Below are 11,299 nucleotides of genomic sequence, written 5' to 3'. Positions count from 1 at the left end.
AGCAGCTCCATCACCACCAAAATCATTACCATGATCATTACAGTAAAATGATTAAATGGGGTGGGTGAGTTCTGCTACCACAAGAGAACTAACTGCCTCGAGTGCACAGTACAATGAGAGCCAAATACAGGAGGAAACAGACACTGACAGCGCAGGCGACCTTCCGGCCTCTGTGGACAGAGCCCGTGTTAGGGGCAAGGGAGCCTTACAGAGTAGGCCTACAGGAGGCCTGTGCCCAGCTATTAGTAAACACTCAGAAGAAAAAAACCAAAAACCTCTCAGATCATCCCATTTGGCCTGGTTTCTTCTTATCCATAAAATAATTTTCAGATGTACAAAGTCCTTCTGTAACAATTTCTTAGCCTACCTGAAAATAATTCCATTCCTGTCTGCATCAGGATTTATCTACACCAAACAAAACAGAATACAGTAGCTCTGTGTGTGCTGGATTCCAGCTGTCACAGTTATTATCTGGCAAAATAACGTTTTCTTGTTTGCACATCTTCCCTTTTTTTCAGGGCAGCATATTTCACCCTCCCTACTGTGAGGGGTTTTCAAGTCACCGGTAAACAATGGCAAGGGCAGGTGGACGCTGAGCTCGGCGGGGGGTGAAGCTTGAGACTGCACACAGCGCGTGCTGGCAGAGAAGGCAAGCTTGGTTAGTTTGCAGGATTCGGTGAGAGTGCTGAAAACTTTAACCACGATGAAAACAATGATTTAGGTGTAACACAGATACCACTGCATTTAAAATAGATGTAACAGTGTTACAGAAATCCCAACTGAATTGTTTTCTGTAAATCTAATGTATACCTCTGAGGACAAGTTTCACAAGTTATAATTTTGTTTTGCCTTGTAGGGTCTTACTAGACAGTTTAGGCCGGCCTCAGACCCGCCGCAGCCTCCTGAGGGCTGGGATTACAGGTGTGCACCACCACATCCGGCTTTTTTGTTTGTGAGACAGGGTCTCAAGGTATTACAGTTCAGGCTGGCCTTGCACTCATTACGGAGCCCCAGCTGGTCTTGAACTTGCAGTGATCCTCCTGCCTCAGCCTCCTGGATGCTGGGATTGCAGGTGTGCACCAGCGTGCTAACCTTCCACGAACCAGCCGCTGTCTGTGCTGTGCGGTGTCAGCGATGAGCTCACCCATCCCTGCAGCTTAGGAGAGATGCTGAGGTTTGTGATCGCTCTGGAAAGCCGCTCACACCCGCTTTCGCTGTAGCAGGGAGATTGCGCATCCCGAGAGCACAGCGACTTGGTGACTGGGTTTTCTTCTCCTCCTCTGAGCGCCAAGGCGCAGCAGCTGGTCAGAGACTGCCGTGCAGCTCTGCTGCCGCACCTGATTCTGACCACGGTCATCTGCATAGGCTAGCACCCGCCCAGGTGTGTGCACTGGCTGCAGCAGTGTGACACTCAGGCTCCTCTGTTCCTAGTGCCACACGCACAGCAGGATTCCGGCCAGCACAGGAAGCAGGTTGCCCAGCAGCAACCACAGGGTGGCCACCAGGCTGGAGGAGCAGGAGCAGAGATCTAGGGTGGAAAAGAGTAGCATGACTGTCAGGAGACTCTTCCACGAAGAAATCACAGCAGCTGCACCTGACAGGCGAGGAGCGGGGACGGGGGGGGGGGGGCTAAAGAGGGATTTCAAGGTCCTGAGGTCAATCCCTAGTACCACTAAAAAACAAAAACAAAAAAAAACCCCTTTACCTAGACCTGGATATATAAAGGTTTGTATATTATGGAAATAAGATATACACAGGAGGAAAAGATGTACCGTCTGGGGCCAGCCAGATAGCTCAGCAGCTTAGAGCAGAGGCAGGGGCCAGGGTTTGATCCCTGGCATGCAGTGCTAGCCCGCCCCCGGGGTGCGCTGAGACAGCGACTGAGACTGGGCGTGGTGGCGCACACCTGTAATCCCAGCACTTGGGAGGCTGAAAACAGGAGCAGCACTATGAGTCCGAGTGTAGTGAGACCCTGCACTAAATACATTAAAAAAAAAAAAAAAGTATGTACCCTCTGTGTCAAGGTTACAAAACAGCACCCAGGTAAAGACGTGTCTTAAGGTAGAATCCAGGGAGGCTGTGGACGACACACAGAGACATGGATCCCAAAGGAGCAGGGGCCCTCTGCTATTACTCCTCCTGTCTCTGGCATGTAGAGTAACGACATAACCTAGCTCCAAACCGAGAACACAAAGGAGCAGTCTCACCTTCCAGGGCACCTTCTCACAGCCCCATGGGGCCTGGCTTCCTCCTCCTCTTCTACATTCTCCAACTTCCCTCCCAAGTCTCACCCTCTCTTCTGCTTCCTCCTCACCCTCCTCCTCCTTTCTTACACAGTGCTGGGGATTGAACCAAGCACTCTACCATCAAGCTGAAATACACCCAGAGCTCTTTCATATATCTATATACAATATATGTATATATGTTTTTTTTTTTTTCCCTGAGACAGGGTCTGTTCATATAGTGTGGGCTGGCCTTGAACTCACTATATAGCCCAGGTTGGGCTCTAAAACTTATCCTCCTGCCTCAACCTCCCAAGTGCTAGGATTAGAGGTATGTGCCACCATGTCCCACTTTATTTTTGTTTTGAGACAGGATTACTAAATTGCCTAGGCTGGTTTCAAACTCCCAGGTCCTCCGGCCAAGAGGCTGTACAAGAAAAAAACAGGGTATCACTAAAGCTGGACAGCAAAGGAGACGTGACAAAAATCTTGGACCACATGCAGAGAACAGTTCCCAAAGCCCTGCATGCAGACTTCTCGTAAGAACTTGAACAGGCTTTTGATAGGATAGCTGAGACCTGACCTCAGCCTGAGGAGTGGGGGATACAGAGCTTGGCGTTGTGTGTTCTTTTGCTTAGTGGTCACCTTTGTGCTACAGTATATACTTTTATTTGGGCCAAATTCACTTTGTGGAGCCTGTTTCTTTTGCTACCATTTGTATTCGTCCTAACCAACTCTCTGCTTAGAGAAGGACAGAAGGAACCTAGAGAGCGCTTCCAGCAGGAGACACCAGTACCCCAAAGGCCACTCTCTGGGAACCATTAGCTGGGATTAGAGGTGTGCACCACCTCAGCCTGAGTTTCTCACAGTTAATCTAAGGACAGGAACTCTAAACTATTTGTGGACCTATAGCCTTCTAATTCTAGCCAAAGCAATTTAGCAATAATATTGTCTTCCTACCATCTTAAGAGTTAACTGAGCATATTTAACATCATATTTACAGTACACCGCATCAAAAGACCTAAGACCCTGTATTATTTCATAGAGCTCAATGTGTCATTATTATAACTACAGAAAATCCAGCTGCGGGAGGTACTCTGTAGTAAAGAGTCAGAATGCAGCAGGCCTGAGACTGCTACCCTAGGAGTTCTTGCACAGCTGATCCTGAGCTACTATACTGTTTTTCCATCCCACAGACCTCATCCTTGAGCACAGGCTGCGGATGCCCAGTATAAGCACTGGTCTTCCCACACTCACACTCTGCTCACAGCCCCCTGGGGACAGAGTCTCCAGGACCCAGGAAAGAAAGGAAATCAGTCTCAAAGGTACAAAAACCCACCCTAGTTGGTTATTTTCAACTAGCCCCAGCACAGGCAAAGAACAATGCAGTTTCATTTTAAAAATACCTCAGGAGCTCAGCATGGTGGTGCACACTTATAATTCCAGCACCCAGGAGGCTGAGGCAGGAGGGATCACTGCAAGTTAGGGACTAGCCTGGGCTATAAAGTGAGCTCAAAGCAAGACCCTGTCCAAAAAGGTCAAAAACAAAACAAAACCAAAACAACCCGCAGGTGAGAAAAATGCGTAAGGTTTTCATTGCTACTATTCTAAAATGCTAACCTGCTCGACTCTCGAGGTCCCTTAAGTCTCAGTTTTGGTTGAGAACTCATGACTTGCCCAGTGATTTTAGCAAGGTCCCCAGAAGTCTCAGTCCAAACCCCATGGATCCAAAGCCCTCTTCCTTCCCCAGCTGGTGCTAGCCTCTCTCCTCCTGGTTTTCAATGAACTCAATGAACTCTGCCTTCTGAGGATTTCATTTTTGGGTCTCAATTTTACCTTACTTTCATAGACCAAGCAGAAGGCCCGTGCACCTTTGTCCAAATCCTACAATCCAGTGTATTACAGAGGCTGAGACCGCACAGAGCTGAAGTCACAAGAGGAACACTCTGCACGTGGGCTGCTGGTGCTGCATCAGAAACACAGCACACTCCCCCGGCCCAGGGCACACAACACAGATGTGACCTTCACACTAACACTGGGGTCTTGGTCCCAGATGGTCCCTAGTATTGAAAAGAGCCTGAAATCCTGCAGGCCTGGCCCAAAGCAGCCCAGACAAGGGTTTCCTAGACCCTGGAGAGCATCTGTCTTCCCCAGGCTCCATCCTTCCATTTCGGCCGTGTCTCTATGTCTCCAGACACCTGTCTCTGCAAGGACGACATCTCTCATGAGAGAACCTACTCTAGGGTTTTCCCCTCACCTGCACCTGACTTGCTTATGAGGCAATGGAAATGTAGTTAACTGCTTCTGGATTTAATGAGCAGAATTTTGTTGACTCTTAATTTCAAGATGAATGGATGAATCATTTACTTTGTGACCTTCCCTGGGATATTACATGCAAGTCAGGCTAGCACACAGCAAGTCTGCTTTTGCTAAATAGATGTGCCAGGTTCACCTACCTTCCATTTCTTTTCTTTGTTTTTTTTTTTTTTGAGACAGGATCCTACTGCATAGTCCAAGCTGGCCTTGAACTCACAGTCCTCCTGCCTTAGCCTCCCTAGTGCTAGAATGAGAAGCATGTGCCACCACTCCCACATGGATTCCTAATTCTGGTGGGAAGAATGCTCTCCCACAGAACTGCCCTGGAAAGGAAGCCGGACTTGCACCCAGCTCCACTGGAGGCAATTTCCATGCGCTGCTGTCGCCTCCTGCAAAGAGCACTCACCAAGGGGCAGTGCCCGGGTGAGGTTGGCAACCGGAGGGTCGGTTTCTGGAGGGCACTGCTCACAGAAATCCCAGCAGGACGGGCAGAGCAGGTTCCCACCGTGGATCCAGCCATTCATCTGAATGCTGACGGGCAGGACCTGCCCAGCCCGGCTGCACAGATACGCTGTGTCCTGCACCCAGACCTTCAGACCTTGAGGAGAGCAAGAGATCTTCAAACAGAGGGGAAAAGAAATCAAGTCAGTAAATTCTAGGCTGAGATGTCTCTATCACTGCAGGAAAATGTGTTAAAATCCACTAAAAACATTGGCTATAAAGCACATTTGGGTTGTGAGCATTTCTTTAACACACAGAAAGTGGTTAAGCTATTTAGGTTCCAAAAGTAGTTCACTCTTCACTCTACCTTAACTGTTCTTTTTTTTTTTTTAATGTATTTAGTACAGGGTTTACAGGGTCTCCCTATGTAGATCAGACTCTAGTGATTCTGTTTTCAGCCTCCCAAGTGCTGGGATTAACAGGTGTGCACCAACACGCCCAGTCTCAATCACTGTCGCAGCGTGCCCTGGGGACGGGGCCAGCACAGCAAGCCAGAGATCAAACCCTGGCCCCTGCCTAAGCAGGTGCTTTAGTCTGCTGAGTTATCTGGCCAGCCCTTGTTCTTTATTTTTGAGACAGGACCTTACTATGTAGTCCAGGCTGGCCACGAACTCACAATAATCCTGACCTTGAGCCTGAACTGCATAGCAAGACCCTGTCTCAAAAAGACCAAAAAAAAAGAAAGAAAAAAAAAGAAAACTTTTTTGATGGTGGTGGTATATATCTATATATCTATATATAGATATATATTTTTTCCCTCTCTGATTCTACTAAGATCGAACCCAAGGCCTTGGGCACGCTGGGAAGTGTCTAGCACAGGCTGCACGCCAGCCCAGGAAACATATGTGCAATGGTGAAAAATGAACAAGTCAGTGTGTAACAAGGAAGTGTGAGCGACAATATTTTAGAATGACTCTGTTCTGCAGTCATGAGGAACTTAAACACTGACAATGGAAACAGAAAGGTCTGCCATGAGAAGCACTGCTGAGGACTGGGGAGGTGGGGCAGTGCTCCAGGGCTTGCCTAGCAAATGTGAGCCTTGGGTTGTTCCTAGCCCCACAGTACAGGGGAAGCAAGTCAGGCCTGGGGGGTGCACACCTCTAATTTTAGAGCTCTGGGAGGCTGAGGCAGGATGAACAACTTGAACAAGCCCTTGTAAAACAACTAAAAAATTTAAAAAGACCACATCCCACATCTAAAACACTTATTGATAAGCAGATGGTTTATTATTGTTATTATTTTCATTTTTTGAGACAGGGCCTTGCTACGTAGCCAGGCCTTGAACTCGCCGTGATGCTCTGTGTCAGCCTCGGCGCTGGGACCACAGGTGTACGTCACCACATCCCATGGCTTATTAATTCTTATAATCTATGCTTTTCCCAGACCTTCTGAAACAAAACTGTTTTTCTACTGCAAAGTAGTATTTGTCCAAGAACAAAATTACATATTTGCTATTGTTTCCATAGGGCATATGCCCAGAAGTTATTATGAATCTTATAATTACATATTTTCAAACAAATGGAAAAAGACTATTTTTTTTCTGAAAGAAATGAAGCTGTTTGCACAAAACACAGCCTCTCAAAATAATAATTATATAAGGTATCAAGCAGTAAATTACCTGAAACAGAATTGAAAGCACAAACTCCATATGATATAAAATTCTAGTATTAACCAACGCGGTTTACCTGGTAGCACCCGCTGCCCCAGTCTGGGTAACTCAGCTTCCTTTCACACTTTTCCATGACAAATGCTGATTTCTGAATCAGACAAATGGAATGAGGTCCGTACTTTTCAGCACCATAGTTTTTCAAAATTTCTGAAGCAGAGCAGAAAAAACATACTCAAAAACTGATTTTTAACAAAAGGAACAAGGCTAAGAAATAAAAGCACTTCATGTTGTATAATAAACAGTTGCTTTAAAAATCAAGCTTCTGGCGCTGGGGAGATAGCTCAGTAGAATAAGCACTTGCCTGGCAAACACAAGGGCTTGGGGCGGGGAGATGGCTCAGTGGAATAAGCGCTTCCCTGGCAAATGTAGGGGCCTAAGTTCAATCCTCAGTTCCACAAAAAACAAACAAACAAACAAACAAACAAACACAAGGGCCTGAGTTCAATGCCCGGTTCTGCCAAAAAAAAAAAAAGATTGGTGATTTTTGGGGCTGGGGAGATGGCTCAGTGAAATAAGTGCTTCCCTGGCAAGCGCAAGGGCCTGAGTTCAATCCCCAGTTCCACCAAAAAATCAATCAATCAATCAATCAATCAATCAAGCTTCTTTAATGGGAAATTTTAAACTAAAAAATCATTAGAAACAGAACTCCGCACTCAAACTAGGTTCTCATAAACAGAATGAGGGGGGCCGGGGAAATGGCTCAGTAGAATGAGCGCTTCCCTGGCAAGCACAAGGGCCTGTGTTCAATCCCCGGTTCCACCAAAAAACAAACAAACACAAAAACCCCAACAGAACGAGGGTGAAAAATTACTACACTGGAAAAAAGGAGATGAGCTTGGGCCCAAAGCTTCTCAAGGATGTGGCACCAAGAACCAAGACCCGCTAGACACCACTGGACACCACTTTCAGGGAAAACCCAATAAAACACAACTTTCCACAAACCAGTGTGGAAAAACAGAATTCAGCTTACTCTAAGCTTCAGGCCCAACACTGCCTCTCATTCGTTACACACAGACCCAGAAGCAGAAGCGTCGCTTTGGAGACTGCAGGACAAGGCCTGAAATAGTTCACAGTGAAACGCGACGATGTCCACTCCTCCACGGCTGCCAGAGCCAGGCATTCCTTCTGCGTGAATGCGGACCCACTGATAGTTAGATCTTAAGTCTTTGGGACATTTATTAAATGCGTGAGTGATGGGGAAAAAATGACTAGAAATACAGTTAAATTTGCCAAGTTTAAGAATAAATGAGGGGGGCCTGCCCCTAGCTCAGTTCCTTAAGTGGCTGCTTCAACAAAGCACTCAGGCTCAGGTTGCTGTGGTTCGATCCCCACAACTCAAGCCAGCCAAACCTGCCCTGAAGGCTTTGGGAGCAAAAAGTAAAAAAATCCTTCTGCCATTTAAAAAAAAAAAAAAAAAAGAATAAATGAGAAGGCTGGGGAGATAGCTAGGCGGTCTAAGCACCTGCCTGGCAAGCACAAGGGCCCAAGTTTGATCCCCTGTACCACATGCCATGCTGGCCTTGGAACCCCAGGTGCTGGCCTCCAAAATCAGGCGTGGTGGTGCAGGCCTGTAATGACTGAGACAGGAGGATCACTGAGTCTGAACTGCGTAATGAGACCTTGTATCAAAAAAATAAATAAATAAAATGAAAAAGAATAAATAGGAGGGGAGAGGATCAACAAGGAATCAAGAGTTACTGTGCACATGTACCAAATCCCCGGGGTGAACATAATCATTACATACTACAAATATGGACTAATAAAAATTTTTAAAAGAATAAATGGTCAAGGGCTGGCAAGATAGTTCAGCAGACTAAAGCGCCTGCTTAGGCAGGGCACAGTGGCCAGGGTTCAATCCCTAGTGTTCCGTGCCAGCCCCATCCCCGGGGTGCGCTGAGACAGCAATTGAGAATGGGTGTGGTGGTGCATGCCTATAATCCCAGCTCTTGGGAGACTGAAAACAGGAGAATCACTATGAGTCCAATCTGATTTACATAGTGAGACCCTATAGACCCTGCACCAAATACATTTTTAAAAAAAGAAAGAAAAATTTGAAAGGAAAGAAAAACTAATTACTGCTTTTTTTTTTTTTTGACAGTACTGAGGGTTGAACTGAGGACCTTCACAATGAACTACATCCCTAGCTTTTTTCCTTCTTTGTTGCGGTACCAGGGATTGAACTCAGGACCCTGTGCTTGCCAGTCAAGTGCTTATTCTACTGAGCCATCTTCTTTGTTCTTATTTTTGTATTTTGAGATAGGGCCTCATTAAGTCATTAAACTGCCAACAATAAGGTCAAACTTCTGTGATCTGCCTACCTCAGTCTCCCAGAGTGCTGGAATTTCAGGCATGCGGTCAGTTTTGCCTTTTCTTAACATGTCAGATCTGAGAGTATTCCTGTTTACAAAGGTAATTAGTATGAACTACAGCTACCACTATAAACTACAAAGTGGCCACTGTTCATTCCTTTGGCATCTTGTTCAATAACATGAATCAGTGTAAATGAATGCCATAGCTACTGGCCAAGGGAAGTAGCTATGTATTATCTGAGATCTGAAGAGTGATATATTACTTCTAAGTGACATAAACATACACTGACTAGGTGAGGGCAAAACAGGCTATCTGTGGTGTTTTCTTTTCTTTTTTTTTTTTTTTTTTTTTTTTGCAGAACCAGGGATTGAACTCAGGCCCTTGCACTTGCCAGGGAAGCACTTAATCCACTGAGCCATCTCCCCAGTCCCCTTCTGTGGTGTTTTAATAAAAAAAAAAAAACCTGTGCAGAAGGACCCTGCACTCATACCAGTAAACTATATTCCTTAATTATTCATACGAGTCACTCACACTGAAGAACAGCAATACTTTCCCTGCATTTCTTCAGGGTTTTGAGAAAAATAAAACAAGAAGTAATGAATGTGGCTCCCAGGTGAGGAGCCATGTGGGTATGGGGCGAGGCCCAAGATGCGGCATGCCACCCCCGGCAGACATGCCCTAAGCAACGTCTATAACAGGTTCCCACGCACAGATGAGAAGCCAGCAGCTTCTCACAGGCAGGGACTCAGGCAGGGTGCATCAGCGCACATGGAGTGTGGGGTGGTGTTCTGTGTGTGTGTGCACCACGTTCTCATGACACTGCTAACCTGGCTGATTCTCCAGGATTCTGCAGTCCGAGCTGCGCTGATACTCGCCGCTCAAATGCCAGCTGAACTCCTGGCTGAAAGGGCAGTAGTCGGCGATCTCTACTGAGCCTCCATAGTGTGGCAGGTCTTCTGTGGGGACCCCGGCAAGCTCGTCAAAGTACTGCAGTGAGGGAGACAGGGACGGAGGTCCATGGGCAGCTTACAGGCCCTCGATTGCTGCCTGACCCAAGACGCTGAACCAATTCCCATCAGAAACTACACACCACAAAGACAACCTGCCATCTGACAAGCATTTTGAGGTTGCTACAATTTTAGAAATAACCAGAGCAAGTAATCTACATTATCTATTAGGATGACAAATCTGATTGTTTTAAAAGGATGAAACAATTAAAATGAGCAAAAGGGCCGGGCATGGTAGTGCACACCTATAATCCCAGTACTCAGGAGGCTGAGGCAGGAGGATTGAAGGAGCTCAGCAGTTGTAAAAAAAATGGAATGACTCCTCACTTTTTTCTAACATGGAAAACACACAAGGCCTTTGATTCTAAAAGGTTTATAAGGACTAGCACGCATTGGTGCATCCCTGTAATCCCAACACTGCAAAAGGGTGAGGCAGGATGATCACAATGTTCAGTGCACCCTGGGCAAAATTTAGTGATTTAATGAGACCCTGTCTCAAAACAGAAAATAAAGCTGGGCATGGTGATGTGCACCTGTAATTGTAGCACTCGGGAGAGTGAGGCAAGACGATCACCACCTACTAAAGGCCAGCCTGCACTACACAGTTACATAGTAAGACTCTGTATCAATCAATCAATCATCAATCAATAATAAAACAAAATAAGAGGTAAGGATTTAAGGGTCCAAGGCCTTACATTTGAACCCCTACTGTCACACAGTTTAAGAAAATGTACCCTTGTTTTGGGGGGGAAGTGATTTTGATTTTGATTTCCTTCACTCTAGCTCAATCATGAAATGTCACAGTGATTCATTTCTGGGGTGGGACGGAAGGCGGCGCCATGCGTGCGTGCGTTCGGGGCGCAGTCAGCTGAGGGGCACAGAGCAGGTTCACTGTGCAGCTGCAGGAGCACCACAGCCCTGCTGGCAGGTAGGTGATGTTGCGTGGGTGAGACAGCTGGCACGCGATGTCCTCAGCAGCTTCCAGCTTCCGCAGCTCACTCAGGCCATCGCCCGAGTGGCCAGTGAGTTGGTGATCAGCTCGGCCGCCTTGGAGTCGCCCTCTGCGGAGATGATGGCTGCCTTCTTTTGCTGCTCGGTCTTTCCCACCACGAATCTGGCTCGCTCTGCTTCTTGCTGAGCCACCTGTTTGGCTTCCATGGCTTCTGTAAACTCCTTCCCGAAGGTCAGATGCGTCAAGGACACGTGGTCCAGGATGAGGCTGAAGGTGGCCGCTCGCTCCATGGGGTCTTCACTCACCTGCCTGGAGACCAGCT

General features: G+C 46.8%; 1 protein-coding gene across 1 annotated transcript in view; it reads right to left on the bottom strand.

Annotated features, from left to right (window-relative positions):
- Window positions 1-1,020: 1,020 nt before the first annotated feature.
- Window positions 1,021-11,299, bottom strand: part of Lmln (leishmanolysin like peptidase) — a 47,857-nt gene continuing 37,578 nt past the window's right edge. Inside the window, 4 exon segments of the mRNA XM_004644559.3 lie at window positions 1,021-1,528; window positions 4,945-5,155; window positions 6,725-6,855; window positions 9,846-10,005. Of these exon segments, the coding sequence (XP_004644616.3) occupies window positions 1,428-1,528; window positions 4,945-5,155; window positions 6,725-6,855; window positions 9,846-10,005 (603 nt within the window). The 3' untranslated portion in view covers window positions 1,021-1,427.

Source organism: Octodon degus, unplaced genomic scaffold (assembly GCF_000260255.1).
Source record: "Octodon degus isolate 3935 unplaced genomic scaffold, OctDeg1.0 scaffold00203, whole genome shotgun sequence".
NCBI classification, from domain to species: domain Eukaryota; kingdom Metazoa; phylum Chordata; class Mammalia; order Rodentia; family Octodontidae; genus Octodon; species Octodon degus.
This window is presented reverse-complemented; position numbering and strand designations above follow the sequence as displayed.